Below are 20,082 nucleotides of genomic sequence, written 5' to 3'. Positions count from 1 at the left end.
GACATTTCGGTATAAGCTTTTTTTTATATTTTAAGCCTGTCACTCGAAGCGTAAACGATTTGACATAACAAATTTCGTTTACGCTAGGTTTTACGCTTCGTGTGGCCCCAGCTTCAGAAAATATATTGCCGTGAAATTAGGACGAAATATCCTTTCTGAATGATTTTCAATGGAAATGTTGACACTATTTGGAAATTATCTTATTGAATTGATTTCGTCCCCTTTTCAGGTGTCTCTTGAACGAATTATGATCCTTACAGCCTTTAGGAAGCAGATTCTTCGCAATATTTTGTCTGGTCGCTCCTCTGGAACGTCGAACCCCACCGCTGACCGCTTTTCAGCCTCGTGGCCCAGCTTCTGGCGGCGCTAATTTGGTTTAAGCTAAACCGGCCATTTTCTAACCGGCCACCGCCGGTGTCCCTAATTATTTTCCCATTTGCGCGACATTTTGACGATGACAACGACGACGTCGGCGGCGTCGGCGACAACATGTACCGCCCCGTGGAAGGACCCCGACGAGGCAATTGGTCAAACGCACATAACCTCCAGCACATGGCACGGCAAGGAAACCTCGCAGAAGTCCTCGAGTCCGTCGGGGCACCATCGCTACCAGTTGGATGCAAAATAAGTGAGAAAACTAAGTAGAGACCTCAGAGCGAGTGAGCGGGGAACCTAATCTCGTCTCTATCTCCACTGCTCCACTTTGCTCCACCGAAGTCTGGCGGCCGCGAAGCAATAGAGACCGCGAGCCTTGTGCCAAGTGGTGGCGAGACGGAAAACAAACGTCAAGGAAAACCTCAGAGACGAAGCGACGGGGGCCAGCACACATACACACCGAGAACAGAAAATATGAGAAGCACTGACAGGAGTGAAGTGGAAATTGCTGCCTAATTATCGATAACAATTATCATTCGTGGCGTCGTGACGTGACGGTGCGGGTGGCCGGGGGAAGCGTACACAGCGGAAAAACGGAGTCACATGAGCCTGCCTGATGCCTGATGCCGGAGTGCGGAGCCGCAGCAACAACAGCTTAATTGCTGATAACGGAAATTGCAAATGGGACCGATAGATGGCGCGGCACGACCCACCCGGGCGCTCGTCCTCCGCGTGCGTTGTCATTTGAATATTAAGCTGGCCCTCTCGGAACGGTAAACCCCGCCGCGCCGCACCGTCGCCAGCCCCCGGCGCGGTTCCCCAGAGAGGTTTTTATGCTCGGAGCCGCCGCTCGGAGCCGCGGAGCAGTCAGACTCAAGGTGATCGTCGTCGTTTTTGCGACCTCCGACGGGTAATTGGCTCGGACTCTCGCTTCTTCGGGGTCCGGCACTGCTCCTCGAAACACACCACATTGGCAAATTGGACACCATTGGGCCGGTGTGTGTCCCTGACGCTCCAGATCGATCGATCGGCGTTGTCAATCCTGCCTGGCAGCTGGCTGTCCCCGGCTGTCCCACACTCCTTCCCCGTGGTGGGCCCCGTGAGCTTAGGACTGCTACCAGCGCAAATGCGAGCGGCATCCAAAACGTTCACCGGAAACCCCTCCGGCGGGTTAGACCTCGACCACTTCACGGGCAAAAAGTCGGCATCGAAGCTTCCTATCCGCGGTCCCTCGTGACGGATGCTACTGCACGACGGTGGTGCTCCGCCTGGACCGCTCGCTTAGAAGGAACCGAAGAAAAAACAAAATGCGAATAACGACCCCGAATCCTGAACCCCGAAGCCCACTTTCGGTTTCTGCGAACAGAAATCAAAAAGTCGCGCCAAAGTTTTTGATCCACCAACTGTCTTCCCCCGGCGCTCGGGGTCCTTTTGGGGGCCGGGCAGGAACCACCACCACCACTGAGGGGATATAAAACGGATCTCGGAGTCTCGCACTAATTGCTGGATTCATTCATCATCATAAAAGGCTCGCTCGGGCCGCGCTCGTTTGCGGCCGGCTCGCCTTTGCGCGATTGCCCGACGGCTTTTCTAGGGACTGACGGCGGCGACGGCGATGGGAGCTCCAAGCAGCCCCCGGGGCCAGCATAAAGCTGGATACGCAGCGCATAAATCCGAAGTTGCCCCGAATTTGTTGGCGCACATTGCGAAAAATTTATCGAAATCGGAAATATAAAACACTTCTAATTGATACCCGCCGCCAGTGGGCATTTCGGCTGCTGCCCCGGCTGCTGCCCATGCCCATGAGCTTCCTGGGGCTGCCCCCGGAACGAAGAAGCACCTTCACGGAACCTCCCCGAAACCGTCGGTGCGGTGCGGTGCCATCATCGGACTATTTGATTCATCGCACCCAGCGAAACTCCGAAATTCGTCCGAATTTTTGGACTCCCAAGAAAGGAGAAAAAAGGTTATGTTTTAATCGACAGCCAAGAGCCAGGACACAGTAGGCCGACGGAACGGAGCCCAGGAATGGGTCTTCGCAGGCAGTTTAGTTGGCCACAGTGTCTAATGTGCATCAAGCGCTTCGTCTGGCGCTCTGTCGTTGGTTTTAATGGTCATCATTTGGTGGTCCTATAAAGCTTCAGTGCTCATCCTAATGATCTTCGAAGAAGCCTCAGGGACATTAGCCGCGATGTTTAGTTCGATTCCTTCGCCATAATTGCACAGCTTTTTGCTGCTTTCTAATGAACCTAATTCGTGAAAAATCGTACTCCTTTTTAAATTAATTTTGTAGACAATCAAGGATCTTCCAAGGGTCAGATAAACACTTCTGAGACATGTTTCGGAGGCGTTTGACACACTCCGGCTATCATCCTTAAACTCCAAAACACCACACACTCAGCCAAATCCTTCCAAAGCCCCTAATTATCCTGTGCGCCCGCTCCAAATCGGAGCCACTGCCCCGCGGCCATCGTCGGAAAGTCGGAATATCGGGCAGTCCGCACAGCCGTTTTCTAATTACGCGTCTCAGTAGCATCTTATCGCTTCAGACGCCGTGTTCTGACTTGTCCGCGCGCCCCTGGAAAGGACACACGAAATTTGCCAACGGTGGGCAAGGATTTTGTGCGTAACACTAGGAGCCTCTCGGTCGGTCCCGTAGGCTTTGCGTTTATTTTCACTTTTCCTGGCCACCGGACCCGGACTTTCGATGCTCAACTTTTCCGTTTGTTCGTAAATTAAATGTTAATTTGCAAATTATACGATGCAATCGCCGATCCGATGCGCTTGACGATGATGACGACGACGGCGATGATTATTATTATTGTTCGTGTGCCTCTGTCCGGTATCATTTTCAGGCGTTTATCAGCCGACTCCGATCACGACTGTCACGACGACGGGATGCACGAGAATGAAGCCCGGATCCGGGGCCGATGCTTTCACTGGTCTGTCTCGCTTCGGGCGACAATGTTTGTGACGTTGGTGCGTTGACCAATCTTCTCCTGGTCCTTGTTGTTTACTTTTTTTTTCCTTTGGTTCTACCGGACCACGATCAATGGCCACGATTGACAGGAGTGGAGACATGCTTCGAGTGGGCCCGCGGCTCCGTGCACGTGCCGGCCGGATTCTGATCGTTCAAACATGATTTACATTCTAGTGGACATTAATGCTGGCCGTGCTATGTAAATTTGCTCACCTTCCCTGTCGGCCACGACCACGATCGATGATGGTGACCCAAACGGAATCCTGCCAACTCGGACCGGATAATGATCGATTCGAGTTCCTTCGTGCGCTGAGTGGCGATTCTGTCACAGGATTGATGACAAATTGCATAGACAACACACACGGTGGCCACGGTTCTCAAACAAATCCATCCATCCAGCGATAAAGACATCTCCGGGCCGGGCCGGGACCCTCGGGGTGCCTGACAAGCTCCTGTGACCTGACCCTAATGGCGTACGGAGCGTACTTTGCAGCGACACATTTAAAGTAGGGAGCCAGCGCTGGCTCCCAAGTTTGTGGTTTGTGGGTCTTAATTTTTAATGCACTTTCACATAACGTCACGTGTTGCGTATGTCGGGGCCAGCTGACACGCTTCCCTGGCCGGTACGCCTCACAATCTCTCTCTGTTTCGCCTTCGTTGTCCCAAGGGTACCAGTGCCAGGGTATTTTTTTTGCTTTGTTTTTGGGAGACCAGGGTGCAGGGTAAAAAGTAACTTCTAACACGGTCAGGGCGCCAAACAAGCAAAGCCACCCTTCGGCAACCTTTTGCGGTTTGTGGTCCATTTTATTTTTGACGTTTGCCTTCGGTTGCGGCGCTTTGCATATGGTACGGGGTTTGGTAACCATAATTACGGTCCGAAGGAATCAACGAACCGCGTAAGGGCGGGAATACGGCGGGATGTTTTGAAACAATAGCAACAAAAAAAATGAACAGGACACGACATCGATTTTCCCTTTTTTTGAACATTGAAACGCTGAACAAACGCAAAGCTTCTTGGTTGGGAGGTTCTAGCGCCATTTGTTTTCGAGCCGATGCCCGGTCGGCCCGATGTTGGTGACGAATGGCAAATCACTAGCCTTCGAAGGAGTCGTACTCTTGTAAGGGCAATTTTAAATAAACATGGTCATGGATTTACTTCCCATCGTGTTCCGAAAGCGAATGGAAAATAAATTCACGAACCAGGGAAAGTATTCTTTACCGTCATATGGATTTCTTGTAAGTTTTGGGAATGTGTTCTTCAATGAAGACGATTGAAAATTCATTGTTCAGTATTCCTAAGTCAGTATTGTTGCTTGAGAATTTGAATGTTAAACGGTAGATTAAAATAAAAAAACAGCGCTGAATGGAGCCGAATTTTCTTCGACTACTTTCAAACTTACAGCAAAAAATTTTTGCCTCTTGTTAAAAAAGGCGACAACATCTGGTACAAAACAAGAATAAATAGTTTTACAAATTCAGCATAGCGACGCAATATTACCGTCGGTGTTTACGCACTTTTCGTAAAAAAATGAGTTAATGACGTTCGAATCCCTTAGTCGTTAATGCACCTCCTTGGGCAATGAACTTTCGTATCCGTAAGGATCAAATGGAGCTTCGCGCATCATCACCCGACATGTTCGTTGAGGGATACTTTTGTCAACGATCCGTCCATACGCTGCCTTCGGATAACTCTCGAACGGAGCAGCTTCACTATCAGCACCTTTGCATCAAGATATGACTCTACGCCGACGGACTCTCGACCAACCCAGACACGACTTATCCACGCGGGGAGTCCTGGATCGGATCTCAGATCCGGCTCGTACTTAACCTCAACACTCGGCCCCCTCACGGGGCTCGTGCGCAGACAGCGCCTGCTGCTTTTCGCTCCAGGCTCCAGGGGTCTCTTATCAATCTGGGCCGCGTTCGAGTTTCCGAGAGCCGCGCCAAAAGCCATCGAGTGTGTTCCGCCGGATGCCTCAAGCTGCCTCCTGCAAAACCCTTCGATCCTTGGGCGCAACCTCTCGGTTTGGCCCATTGCATCACCGCTGTGTTGAGCGAAATGGCGGCAAACGGCAATGGGCTCCGGTGCGGAGTCAAGACCTGGGCAGTGTTGGACGGGTGGGAGATCGAAAAGTGGAAAATAATAAGGCCCACGGACGCCCTGGGTTTTCCTTTGGCAAACGGCTTGGTAGGTGCCTCAAACCAACCCGAAAAACAAAACAACAAGAAAACAGAACGAAAACCGTGCAACTCTGCCAACCACACATCACACCGGACACGGAGCCACGGTGTGGCGGATGAACCACAACGCAAACCGCGCAGATAGGTGGAAAAGAGGAGAAGAAAACGCAAAGAAAGTGGCCCGGGTTTTTCTCGTGTTGGCGGCCATTACGCATGAGTCGGCGGCTGCGGAGTCGCAGCCTTTTGCCAGGTCGATCGATCCACGGCGAGGATCGGCAGGATGGGCGGCGGCGTACGGCGTGGACTCGCAGTTGGCACTGTACCTTTGAACTTGTACCCCGCCAGGCCCTGGGTAGCCCCCCCCCCACCCACTCGAGCCCCTTCCTGCCAGAACCACGATCGATGCAATCGGCATCGGCGAAAACTGACCGCGCCAAAGCTCGCCCATCTCGCCCAGCTCGCCGCTCGACGAGATGCGCGACGAGAAAAAGTGAAGTTCAGAAATGAAAATTATAAACGAAATTGGTATAAATTATAGAAAATTACCCCCCGGTGCCCACGGTGCACCGCGGTGTCCCCGGGGGTGGCCGTCGTCGGGGCCCGTCCGCCACTGCCGCATCTTTCCACCATTTCCGTCGCCTAGTGGAGTGGCTAGTGGCACTCGGGGATGGTGGTTTTGGTTGTTTCGAGCTCTCTGGCTGTGCAAGGACCCTGTGCCAGGCACCGACCGACCGACACGACTGTCCAGAGCAGTTTGTCTGTTGCAAGCCCGTCGGATGGTGGTTCAGATTCTGGCGCGCGCCCGCATATGAAGAACTCGCACACCGACGGCACCGAGTGCACTATTCGTTGTTTTCAGTTTGCCGATTTGCAGGTTGATTTCTGAAATGTCCAATTCTTAATTAAAATTACCAGTATTTTTGAAATATTTAAATTACACGTATGAGTATTTTGTGACCAAATGTGCTCACTTTCGGAATTAACCAATGAAACGCTTGATCGAAACATTATGCCGAAATAAGATGCAAAGATGAATGTGGATGAATGTGAACACTAGATTATTCGGCATACCAGGATTGCAATGGAACAATTTCATGTCCACATTCTCAAAGCACTTGAAAATAGTACGAAATCAGAAATCATGTAAAACTACAGGAGTTCACAATTCTTATGATCCTTTCTGGCATAAAATAACTACTGTAATACTAATTATTCAAACAATTGTTATTATGTTATTTTTATTAACCTATCAATTGGCAAAACAAAAATAAAAGCTTTTACATTAGCTCTTCCTTAGATCGCCCATCTGCACTGCATCGATGCTATGCGAAAGACATCAGTTCGAACCTTGAATCAATTTGAATCCCATAAGTCCGGCTCTGTCCGTTTTATCTTCCGTTTTATAAACTGTGCTTAAGCGTGCAGGTTTGAACAATTTATATCTGGTTTTAAATGTTTGTTGGTGAATCATTTTTTTTCTTCTTCTTAGAAGAACGGACCGGGCCGTATTTATGTTGGTAAATCATTATTGTGACCAAAATAAAGATAAACCATAACCTTATTCTAAACATCTAAGAGTAAATAGTAAAATACAAGTAATAAACGCTATATGCCATTGCAAGCTTCTATTGTATCACTTTATTCTGGTAATTTTATCTCCGAACAAGGTTTTTGATAGGCTGTATAGTTCTCAATATGAAATTGATGAAGTTTAGTTTAATTTAAACGGTGGAAATTCTTACTCGTATGCCTTCTTACAAAATATACCCAATAAGGCCAAGACAAACTATCAAGAGATGAACGGTAGACTTTTCACATTTTTAGCACTATTGGAAAACAGATTAGAACTTCCCATTTCTTTTCGTTTCCACAGTGAATAACACTACTGTGCGATAGTTCACTGAACCACTCGGGTGTGTCTGCAAGCGAGCGACTATCAGAGGCCAAACGGATCTAAAACAAAGCGAAACATATTATGATTGCACACCGTTTATGGACCGGCAATCAGATGCTCACTTCCCGCGCTTACTAAATCCCGAATTTCGATCGATTACTCTGGCCGGGCGGCTCGATTCCGTTCCCACGGTTTAGCGAACCCCGATAACGGCATGCAAACATACCGGTAAAGCTCGCCCTGAAGGTTTCCACCTCTTCTGCCCATCATCTCGCCCAACTTAACGTGATTTTTTGTTTGGGAGTTTTCTTCGCCACCCAACTCGCAACTCGCATCCACAATCCGGCAACCCAGCTGGCAGCCAAAAAACTATGACGCTCCCGTCAACGATAATTTCTCGCTTCCTTCCCCGACCGAGAAACCAGCCGGCCCGACAGACAGATCGTCGTTCCGGTTTGGCCAGCCACCGAAAACTGGCCGGGGCAGAAATTGGTGTGTTTAGTGCGATAAACCATCCAATTATGCACACTGCAATCTGAGTGATTAAATGATCAGCCTTTTCCCGATCGGCCCGACGTCTCCCGACGAAAGCTGCGGCGGGGAAAATATGAAGATGGCTAAATAAGCATCCCTCTCTCCCTCTCCGAACGACCGGCCCTCATCTGCCGGGCGACCGTCAGAATTGTGGTGTGGTGAAATTTGGTAAGAAATCGCTCGCAAATGGAAAGTGAAAACGGAACTAGGCGATTATGCGCGGACGCCACCACGATCGGCCGTATGTTTTTCTCAACGGCTAACATTATGGCGGGCAGCGAATCGAATTTTTGGTGGCTCCACCAAAACCATGTCGAGCACGTTGATTAGTTTTTTCGTAATCGTTTCACATTTTACACCGATGGACGGCTGACGCACCGTGTCCGTGGCTACAGTTTCTCCATGAATAATGCAACAGTCCGGGTATGTCCTAGGATGGCAGGAATTAGAACGCGCTTTTTTTGGTGAGCGATGAGACCAGAAATGAGTTCGCCGAACAAGTCGCTAATCAAATTCTTTCCATGCTCTCCGGGATGCTGGAACTGTGTATCGAAACAGTGTACTCGTGCCTCTGGCAGCCCGGGTTCCACTCCTGGCCGGGTGTTTAATTTGATAAACGCACTCATCGTCCCCTTCCCCCAGACCGGTGTAGCATGGGTCTACAGTTTGGTCCAGAATGGACGAACGTGAATAAGCATCAATCGATTGGTGAAATCAGAACATATGTTTACAAATAATTGGGATCATTATATGCTAATTCGGCCAGCCGAGAGAGCGGAGGCCAGCTTGCTGACGCCGGCCCAAATGATTGGGAGCCTCCCGGTTGGGCCCCCGATGGTTATTGGCTGATGATGATTTTCGTTATATGAAAATAGAGGTAGATCAAAATTCGTACTCATGGGGAACCGTTACGATCGTGCTCCTGTGACGTACAAAAACCGGGAATGAATGAATCGGCCCAACATAATGAGGCAAAATTTGGAACACTAGTTGATGCGTTAACAGCAACATCACATTTCGTTTGTTTCAACTTATCGTCAACCGATCCGTCGAACGTGTACAATGTAGCGAGTTTTTTAAAACGTTTTCCAACAATCCCGTTAGCGCCAAACCTGGAAACTGGAGCACTGTGGCTTCTTCTGCGTTGTTTTCACATTATTAAATTATTGGCCATCCAAGGAGGATCATGCCGATGATGACTAACCGGTCATTAATCTTCATTAATAATATCCTTGCTCGCCGGCCGGCCTCCCGAATCCCAGCGAAGAACCGTTCTGCGTTCTGTGTCATTTGACAGAGCGGTTTCTTTTCGGTGGGTGTTGATTTCTTTTTTGCTCTCTCCCTCTCTGTCGGGAGCCAGAACCAGCCGAAAACATTGGAAGGTCCCCGAAACGTGGCGCAAATGAATGGACGTATTGCTTCGGGGCGATGGTGTCCTTCCCGAAAACGGGGGCCACTGAAAATGGGGGCCCCACGGCAAAGACCTTGGACGGCGCGGCAAAGGACAAGACTCCCCGGTAGCCCCGGCGATCGGGTGTAGGATCGGCCGGATACATTGGACCTGAAAAACGGACCGCAAAAAAAAAAAAACGGCAACGGAAACCCACAGAAAAGGTAGCTACATGCAACCGAAACAAAAGCCCCCAAAAAGCCGCGGGAACGCCTCATGTTTCAGAGAATCATCTCCGTCAAGAACCGCCGGAGATCGGATCGGATCTTGTGCCCCCAGGGGGAGGAGTATGCTCGTGAATGTGTGTGTGTTTTTGTGTTGAACTGTGCGTGAATCCCTTCGGATCGCGCAGACAGCGGAGCAGCGGGCAAAAATTAGCATTTCAAATCAAACCTCAGGCCCGACGTCGGGGTTTCTTGAACTCAGGTGTGTCTCCCGGTGCCCTGCTCAGGATAAGACGCTATACGAGGTGAGGAAGTTATATCGAGCTCGTTGCTGTCTACGGATTGGGCTTGAAAAACTTTGGCAGTTTTACTCCCTACGCTGCTGCTTCTGTACAACTCTGGCGCAGTGTTCTATATTTTTTTGGGCCAGCACTACGTCCTGGCTGCGCCCTTCGTCTCATTTGCAGCCGGGCTTGACATGCGGGCGAGATGATATCTTGGTAGGGGCCGGTTCGGAAGTTCGCGTTAGCCAAACATTGGCGAACGGTTTGCTCCGGGTACGGGGCGGAAGAAACCAGAAGCAGATTATATCGAGTGTTTGGCTGGGAGCGATGGGGCTTGTTTTATTTCTTTCATTTCATTCCGCCCATTTGGGGCTGCTGTCGTTCGTTGAAAACGTCGCCGTGGGAAGGCCGGCACTTGTTCCGAAAGGACGCGCCGGCGACGTACGATCAGCGAGATTACGTTTGTACACGTTCACGATGCACGGGTTGCGATCGGCGAAAATACAGTAGCTTGCATTTAAATGGCAGAACTAATTACACCCCAGCCTGGCTTTTGAGACTCAAGCCAGTCGGCCGAGCGAGCGAACCCGCTAACGGCTCAAGAAGGTTTGCAAATTTACACTCAAAGATAATATTAAAATAATGTTGATCACTAGGGCCAGCTGGATAAAAGGATTAAATTTCTATCATCAATATTCATTTGACGTAGTTTTTTTTATGAATCACTAATGAATGATCAAAGCTATGGTGTTATAAGGCGCAAAACTTTTCGTTGGTCTATCTATAATCTACATATATCGTTACTGGAACAAGACCACGATCTACGATTCAATAGAATAATTGAAGCCCGATAAAATAGAACCGATTTAAATATTAGGTTGGGGAAAAAGAAATCCATTTTTTTCTCGGTTGATGACTTTAGTGATCGATATCTCGTGAAGTATCGATCGTACAGTTTCAAGTTCAGGCTCGTTTTAAAGCGTATACTTTACACTTAAAAAACTGCTTTCACTGTTTATTGTTTGTTCCATTCGTTTGTGAATCACAGGGTGTTAACAATGGAAGTCAACACAGAGAAAATTCGGCACGTTTTACAATTTTTCTTTGAAAAAAGGGGAAAATTTAAGCTAGGCCACTGAAATTTTGCATGGTGTTTATGGACCCGATACTCTAAAAGCTAGTTACATGTAAGTTTTGTTTTGTTGACCCGTTTCGGTCATTTTTGATGTTAAAGATGTACCTAGCACAGGTAGACACGTCATCGAAAATGTCGATAAAATCACAGAAATAATCAAAGTTGATCGGCATGTTAGTAATCGGAGCATCGGCCAGGAGCTAAATATTAACCATCAGACAATTTTAAGCCATTTGCAGAAGCTCGATGTTTGGGCGCCACCCTATTTACACCAAAAAAAATGCTGGATCGAATGGCCATCGGCGAAGTTTTAGCCAAACGGAACGAAATCGAATCATTTCCTAAACGGATAGGTTATGGGGAAGAGAAATGGGATAAATACAACAATACTGTATGAAATCGGTTGTGGTCTAAGCGTGGTGAAGCAGCTTAGCCGGTGGCCAAACCAGGAATAAAAGTTTCTACTGGGTATATGGTAGGACTTGAAAAGAATCGTTTATTATGAGTTGCTTCTGTGTAGCTAAACATTAAATTCAGATTTCTACTGTCAATTACTGCACCGTTCGAAGCCAGCAATTGACCAGAAACAACCAGAATCGGCCAACGAAAGAGGTTTTGTGTTCCATTAGGAAAACGAAATGTCAAGCACGTCTTTAGTGACTCACCAGAAAGTCCAGGAGTTTGTTTGGGATGTTTTAATGCATCCACCGTATAGTCCGGACCTTGCACTAAGCGATTGACACCTTTTTAACGCATTGTAAAATTTCCTGAGTGATGAAAAACTGAGATCAAAAAAGGGTTGTGAAAATGGAACGCTCCAGTTTTTTACCAATAACGACTAAGTCTTTTACAAAAGAATCATGATAAGCCTATCTTTGAAAAGACAACAGATTTTCCAACAAAACGGTACATATTTGACGTAAATCGGACCATCGGAAGTATCTTAAATAATGATTTGAATTTCACACAAAAATAATGGATTACTTTTTCCCCAGCCTGATATTTCAAATCGTTTCAGAGCTTTTAGCAGCCGCCATTCGAAAAGCTTCGCGCGCTGGAGCTTTTCACGCCCGGATGAAAATGCTAACCACCACGTTCTGGCTGTCAAACCTTGCGAATGTCAAAAACGCAGTCATCATCGAGAGAGAATATTATGAGAATTTTCATAGGACACTTTTGTTTTGATGCGGTTTCGTTTCGTTCTCTTGTGCGCAGCAAAATCGGTTTAGAAACTAAACAAAATAGATCAGCAAAGTACTTCCGGCCAGATTAGAGGGTTTTGCGGAGCGATCAAATGTTCACAGTCGGGTGAGGGCTGATATCAAAAAACGGTGGCTTTGTTTTGAAGCGAAGCGATATCTCCTTTGAAGTGAGTGTATGTGTGAAGAAAGCAATCAAAGCAATCGCCACATTAATTGATCCCGAGCTGCGATCCGTGTCCGTTTTCTGTAATCGTCGTTCGTCATTCCAGACGTCCTTTCCCCGTTTATGGACCACAGTACCCTCAGCATTCCGGAAACAAGCGACAACGGAACGAAGATGAAACTCGTCTGCACACAAGTTTTCAAGTGTCTGTTATCATTCCTGCTGTTGCTGCTGTTTATTCTGTTCAGTTTCGCTTCCCGCGTGCTGTTTGTTTGAAACCCCCCCCGCCCCCCGCGGAGCGCCTTCCACACTTTCAGTCCCGTGGCCGTTTTTGATGATGTCTTCCCAGTGAGCCGTGCTATCGATTCGTTTCTTCCACTTTCTTCACGACGTCCGTATCAGCAGCCGGGCATCAAAAGGGCATCAGCCATTTCGGTCCAGCGCTCCGATGAAGTGACCCACCGACGGTGTGAAAAGCGTTCAGTTTGGCGTGGTACAGTGCCATTTGGAAATGGTAAAGACCGGGCGCTGGTTCCCCGGATAGAGGGATGATTAGATAGCGAGATCACAACAGACCACCCTTTGACTGCATGCACCGTCATATGATTCATCACGTTTCCGTTGTAGGTGTTTGGTTCCGTTTCCGTGTCGTGCACACTGTTTCCGTGTGTTAGTTTTGTGTTCGAACATTGCCTTCTTTGTGTAGACATGTTTGCGTGGTCACGAAAACAATGGAACTGGGGAAGATTGTGTCGTTTCTTTGTAAATATGCCCCTATCATTTCCTTGTTACACTATCTTAGCCCGAGGTCGCGAAATGGGCGATCCTATGCTGCTCCTTTCTCTCTGAGCCACTGGATCGTAGGAGCCGTTGGAGTCTGCTGTTGTGCTTGATTTGATTAAAACGTTTCCGTGTCCAACAGCTTCCTGTAGCTTTTGTACATATTTTCACCAGCATCCTGGAAGGTCCCGACCGCACTATTGTTTCTTCTTCTGTTTGATGAATGTCTGGGTATTGATGTTTCCACTCTCATCTTTCGCCTCGTTTTCATGTGCTTCTTGTACCTTCTCTGTTTCTCTGTTGCGCACTGTGTGCTGATTATAATAGAAAGGCACACTATCGGTTCATTGACCACTTAACAAATGTATATTTCTCCCAATTTTCTTGGCACATTTATTTCCCGATGTGGCATTAGCTTTCGCGAAGCCGCGGTTCGTAATGCTTCTTTGAAAGATAATGGACCAGGAAGATGACATCAGAACAGCGATACACACGTTTTATCAGCAACAGCAGCTACAACAAGCAAACACCCCAATCGGACACCATCGCCCGATGATGCACGGTTCCATGGGCTACAGCGGGGCCAACGGGCCAGGGCTTCCCGCCGTAGGCAGTGAGTATAGCTGGCCAATTGCTCGCCACGAGCCGTTGTTTCGCGCAAAGACGCAAAACACAATCGCCTTACACGCTTTACAAATTAAACGCCTTTCGCGGGCCCAGTGTCACGCTCCCAATCGCACACAGTTAACCTGTTGAGCGAGGACTTCATTGGCGGGTACATGGACCAGGGACGTATGTCCGTCGTGCGGAGGTTTTTCTGTCTCTTCGTAACGTTTGACGTCGTATTCATCACGTTGCTATGGATCATCTCCGTCGTGGTAAGCAATTTCTTCCTTTGATCCAAGCAGCCGAATGAAGTAAACAACGTTTTGCGTTGTGTTTTTTTACAGATCACCGGCGAGAACGTGATTCACGCGTTGAAATCTCAGGTTCTTCACTACAGCATTTACACCTCGCTGTTCGATGTCGTTATAATAGCCCTCATTAGGTTTATTTTCCTCATCCTCTTTTACGGCATCTTAAGCATGAGCCATTGGCTAGTGATAGCGGTAAGGATTCACACACACACTCCCTTGGCCTGTACACCTGTTGAATGCGCCTTAATGTTTTTGCCATTTTCAGTTATCCACAACCAGTTCTTGTGGGTTTCTTATTTACAAAGTATTTATGTACAATGTGAGTACGCAACTGTTCTTGAAAAATATACCAAAACAGTATCAGAACTGTTGCTCATTCTTTCTCCAACGTCTAGTGGACAGCTACACCACAGCCAGTGTTCGAGGTGCTTTTGATAGTTGTATCATTTGTGCTGGCTTGGGGTGAAGCATGGTTCTTAGACTGTCGCGTCATACCCCAGGAACGATACGCAAGAAGGTATCCTTTCGGTAAGTCAAGACACAGTCAAGAATCCGCTGTTATGGTTTTATCATAGTTATTTTCCATTACACCAGAGGCAACGAATGCCCCATCGGTCCTCGATGCTCGAACACCACTGCTGGACCAATTTTTGCGGGCTTCCATAGCGGGGCGAACGGAAAGTATTGGCAACTTCTACTCCCCGTTCGAATCCATCCACAACAGCGATGACGACGACGACGATGAAGAAAACGCACAGGTACGGTTCGGGATTGAATTAGCAGCGTGTGGCAAAGGTCAACCGCTGCCGGACACACATTCAAATGCAGTGTCTGGGAGATACAGAACGTGATCGAAGTGTGCTGTTCCATGATTGATGAACGATTTTTGAATTAATCCAATTTCGAGCAAGCCGTCGGGTCGTCTATCTGGAGCATCTGTTTCGTTTCATTGGACTTGCAAATCTAGTCTCAGTGCGCGTAGATCGTCGATCGCATTCGTATAGGTTCCGAGATGAAGTTATTTTTTGCCAATTTGTTTGAAAGAAGAAAACCTCAAAAAAAGTTCTCGATTGCGAGCGTTAGTGTAGCTGATAGTTTTATCTGTGAAAGTCTCGTACCGGTAAAGTTTTGTATATTTGTTATTTACAAAATTGCTCACTGTCTGATCGAAATGCGTTGAACCTTTCGCTTAAAAATGTTAATGAATTCGGCAGACACACCACCGCCCAAAATGGGAAGAAATCTTATGTATATTTTATTCAGATGTGAATCAGTTATTTAACTTTCATACGGTGATGATCACCAGGACCGTAACGGGCACTCGATCTCAGTACTTCCTCTGACTCCTCCTAGAATGGATGTGGCTTCAGGTTAAGAGAAAAAGGTTTTGTTCTCTTTCAACATGCAGGATGAACAACTCAAAATGCTGGGCACGAAAACCGTGCGTTTCGCTTATGACCTGCTCGAAGCGGACGATTGGAAGATCGAGAAAGTGACCAGCAAAGGAGACACGATCCAGAGCCGCCAGGCTGAGGCGATGGGTAAAATTTACAAATTAACCGCCAAAGTCCACTACCCAGCCCGTAAGCTACTACAGGAGCTGTTCTACAAAATCGAAGACGTGCCGAAGTGGAACCCAACCTTACTGGAATCGAGGATCATTCGGGTAAATTTTGAGTGTAACAAGTTGGAGTGTTGCTTTCTATACATATTTGCTTTTCCTTTTTATCAGAAAATCGACAGTCACACGGACATCTCTTACCAAGCGACGATTGGTGGTGGTGGTGGAGTCGTAAAGAGCAGGGATTTCGTTAACCTCCGCTGCTGGCACTTGTGTCGTAGTGGCCGTGTGTATGAAGGAGTGAATATATTGTCGAATCCAGTCGGTGTTCTTTCCCCAATGGCGGAGGAAGGTGAACGGACGGTGGGTGGTTCGCTGTCTCAGAGCGATACGGCCGAAGAGGATGAAGACGACGGACCCGAGAGGGAATCGAATTGTACGACAGTGATTGCACCAAAAATGAGTCAATCGCACAGCGAAGCGGGACTGATCGACCGAGAACAGACCGAAGCCAGCAAGACTGCTTTTAAAACACTCAGCAAAAGTTTAGGGGCGCAGGATTTTGCCGCCAGTGGTGCAACCTCCGACCCGGAAGATGTGTTTTCCGATGCATTGACGGGTGAACTAAGTGCCGCCAGGGAAGCTCGTGGCCAGAAGAATGCGGTCAATGGGGTAGAGCAGCCCTCGAAGAAGCGGCCAGGTGTGGAAAGTGAACGCGAGATGGCAAAGGGTGGCAATGTGTACGTGAGCGCCGCTACTAGTATTGACTATAAGGAGGCTCCTTGTACCACGAAGTACATACGGTAAGGTTTTGTCCGAACGTATGGTTCGTTTAGAAATTTACTGACTTTGTCCTTTTTTTTAAGGGGAGAAAATAATGTTTCCTGCTGGGCGATGCGTGAGCTCGATAATCAAAAGGACCACTGCATTTTCGAGATGCTTCTCTGCTTGGATTTGAAGGGGTACATCCCACGATACGTCCTCGACACCGTACGTATAGTACCATCATGGAAAAATCGGGTTAACCCTGTTAACCTTATTCACTCGCATTTATATCCACAGGCTTATACTACGCTAATGCAAGACTACATGACCTATCTGCGCAAGTACGTGGTCGAGCTGCGCAAACAAGAAAAAGTGCCTGGGGGCCAAGAGACGGCCGAACGGACGAGCAACGCGTAAAACGAATCACAATCGCACTCGTATCTTTAATTTCAACATCGTTGTCATTGTTAACGCCGTCATTGGGAGATTATTTATTCTCTTGCGAATTTGCGTTTTCATACACCGTGTTACACAGATCCATCCTACTCAACGCCGTCATAGAAAAAGGTGCGCGAAATACATCAATGTTTAGCTGATTCATCCGCAGCCATCGTTTTGTTTTATGAATTCGGGTGCGATTTTTTAGTCAATTATAGTAAAGTGTGCATCCGACAAGTGATAGCCTAAGGATCTATTCTCAAATATCCCGCTGTTTCATCCAGACAACACATAACTGGAGGATGTACTGAAAAACGGAGTCTGTCGTGCATTTTCACTCATCAGTCGTTGTTTTTAATCAAACGGTTCTACCCGCCTATAAAGGAAGTGAAAAGTCTGCATTTTCTAATTTTTCTATTCACTTACGAGCGCGCCGGCGGGATGGCGGGAATTCCTTTTCGAATGTTTCTACCAACAATTGACTACCCAGACGTGCGCTGTATTGCTTGTATATTTTATTGTGATATAAATAAAAGTATAATGTTTCGAAACGACTGATTCGTGTTTGACTTTTACTGATCGTACTGATCACAAAACATTTTATTCCGGAATAGAACGTTAGATGTAAACATATCGTTAATCTATTGCACGATGCCTCAAAAGTCCACAGAGTTTAGCGACAGACAACATTTCTCAAGCACACACCCGGGTTTGGTCTTTGGTTAGTCTACGGAGGACACACTCCAGCGCGGAAGTTACTTCTGTTCTTGTCCGGTGAACCAACTTTGGCACGCTTCCGCCGCAATTTCGCACATGGTCGAGAGAACCTTGGCGTTTCCTTCGTAGTCTGCAATGCGATGGAAAAGGCGAGTCTTTAAAATGGGGAAAACTGTTCACGAGGCTGTTCTGGGAGCGATACCTACCAACCGAGTTTCCGCTGCGTTTGCCAAAGATGCTACCGTTGAACGGTGGTTTCCGGTAGCCGGCCTCAGCGTGGCCGCTCAGTGCCAGAACGACCAGCAGAACAACTATGAGGCTGCCGAGTACTTTGAATGAAGCCATTGCACTAGAGGAAAATCGACCGGTTTTATTGTCTCGGAGAAGGAAGTTCTCAAGTTGGTTGAATGTTCCTTGCAAGCCACCAGATGACTGATGCCTAAACTCGGCTTTCGGATATCTTTTATACAAAAATCTCATCCACGCGATGGAGTGTCAACATCTTGGCACCAACCGGCAGCATCCCTGAGCTGTTAATACGAAATCCCAAAACAATCCTGACGCTCCCGGGCCCTAGTGTGTGGTGCGAACCGTGGATGCAATTAGGCGCGTCCGCGTTAAAATTTATTTAATTAATTACACGCCTCGAAAAAGGTTCCGCCGGAAAGGGATGCTTGCCCATGCAGTGTGCTTAGGGATCCCGAAGCATCCCTTCAAATGCGGGCCTTTTTGTTTTCATTAAAAAAGGCTTTCTTTTACACGCATTTAAACTAAATTCCATTAAAGGAGCAGGACTGGGTATAAAAGGGGAATGAACTCTCGTTTGGTAACCACCTGCGACTCTCAATTAAAGGTCAAAGTTGTTCGATTTTTCCACCGCACTGACCTTGCACCGGAAGTGGTTCACTTCTAGCGCTCCCACGCGCTTCGGAAGCCTCGCATCGCATCGATCGAAAAGACATTCGTAATTATTTCCGTCCGTCCCACCGGAGGGTTTGTGGTTAATAATTGAGGCCATGCGATGGTCACGCAACCGCGCGGACCATCGCGGTGTCCTTTTCCGATGCGTGGATTACTGCGAGAAGCGTGTGTCCTTTAAGGTTCTGGCTGACCCCCCAAAAAAAAGGACAACGAACGGTTACACAATACGGTATCACCTGGCGAGCCTATACCGATCAATATTTATGGGAATGAGCCACCGAAAACACGGCGTGCCTCGGGCAAGCTGTGCCCCATTGATGGAATCGAAAATGATAACGACTTCGGGCGCCATGATGAGCTGCTGTCTTGCCATCAATCAGCACCCTCACGAACCCACTGTACAGCCATTATTCATCGTTTGAATGGCCACATAAAAGCCATCAGATAATATGAGCCTCGGTGCAGTGCTGTGGCGACGTAGGGGGTGTCAGCATACCAAATGTATGGAATTATCATTAACGCTGCATGCAACAGGAGCCACGCGGGCCCTGTTGGAAAACGCTGGTCCCAGCATGGGATTAGTTTTTCAATGGCACTCGCCATCGTCGGTTGAACATTTCCCGGGAATAGTCCGGATACGGAACGCGCGGGTTAGAATTGGGGCGCCAAAGGCACATGTTAACATTAAAACTGTTCTACAGAAGGCTTCGTATTTAGATACCGAACGGTGAGTGCTTCCTTTTTTATTAAGTGTACAGTGAAGTTTTGAGCATTTGGGGAATTTCGGAGGGTTTATTCTTTCAAGCGATATAGTTTTTCAAGGTGTAAAAAGGGTAGATAAGTAGACTTTCCGCAGTGCTTCATACTCTGAAATCAGGAAGCCAATCAGGAACGGGAACAGTATCAGAGATGTTCCATTGACTTCTTCTTAAATCATGCCATGAGTTGAACCAAATTCCTCGCCAAATCACCTTTAAATAAATTTAGGACATTTAGTTGACAGGAATGCGCAAATTCTAATTCCAAGTTGGCCCATTTGAATTCTAAAGGCGTAACATTCTAATGTAGTCTTTCCAGTCTAATAAATTGTTCTATCGAAACTCCAATTAAATCAAGTTCGTTTTGGTAAGGAATCATACCAGACTCCCGAGTTCCGAAAAACCTCGTACACGACCTACGACAACGTGCACAATGGGGAAATTGTACGGACATATTTGGTTTTAGGAAGAATCTAATGACTACTTTTTTTTCTTTTTTCTTTGCATGTGTTTTGATTAAATTTAACATTTTATGTGTAATACCTTCAAGTATCATAAATAACGTTTTTTCGATATTTTAAGGTATTTAAACGCCTGAGATATGCAATCTGCATTACACTAAACAGTTTTAACGCATAATCGCCTGCAAATATCGCATTTCTGATAAAAATCTAATGCATTATGAGTGTAAAAAAGCATATGTGGGAATTTTGAAACAAGGAACTATTACCATCCGAAGTATCCAACCCATGAACTATTTTTGAGACGTTTGATAGAATACTTATCAGTCTATTGCTTCATCCAAACTAAAATTTTATATACTTGACTAAATACTGGCTCAATCGCAATATCTTCATTTATGT

General features: G+C 47.2%; 2 protein-coding genes across 2 annotated transcripts; one reads left to right on the top strand and one right to left on the bottom strand.

Annotated features, from left to right (window-relative positions):
* Window positions 1-12,269: 12,269 nt before the first annotated feature.
* LOC128268309 (steroidogenic acute regulatory protein-like) lies at window positions 12,270-16,953 on the top strand. Its single transcript, XM_053005362.1, has 11 exons — window positions 12,270-12,366; window positions 13,558-13,755; window positions 13,863-14,020; window positions 14,093-14,251; window positions 14,325-14,378; window positions 14,455-14,587; window positions 14,654-14,817; window positions 15,468-15,725; window positions 15,792-16,423; window positions 16,487-16,610; window positions 16,683-16,953. The coding sequence occupies exons 2-11, from the start codon at window positions 13,599-13,601 to the stop codon at window positions 16,800-16,802; spliced, it is 1,959 nt and encodes a 652-aa protein (XP_052861322.1). The 5' UTR covers window positions 12,270-12,366; window positions 13,558-13,598; the 3' UTR covers window positions 16,803-16,953.
* Window positions 16,954-17,376: 423 nt separating this feature from the next.
* Window positions 17,377-18,020, bottom strand: LOC128278987 (FMRFamide-related neuropeptides). Its single transcript, XM_053017708.1, has 2 exons — window positions 17,747-18,020; window positions 17,377-17,670 (listed from the first exon to the last, which is right to left on the bottom strand). Exons 1-2 carry the CDS (start codon window positions 18,018-18,020, stop codon window positions 17,579-17,581), a joined length of 366 nt encoding a protein of 121 aa, XP_052873668.1. The 3' UTR covers window positions 17,377-17,578.
* Window positions 18,021-20,082: the final 2,062 nt, after the last annotated feature.

This window comes from Anopheles cruzii, chromosome 2 (assembly GCF_943734635.1).
Source record: "Anopheles cruzii chromosome 2, idAnoCruzAS_RS32_06, whole genome shotgun sequence".
NCBI classification, from domain to species: domain Eukaryota; kingdom Metazoa; phylum Arthropoda; class Insecta; order Diptera; family Culicidae; genus Anopheles; species Anopheles cruzii.
The sequence above is the reverse complement of the archived record's forward strand: the minus strand, read 5'-3'. Positions and strand labels throughout refer to the sequence as shown.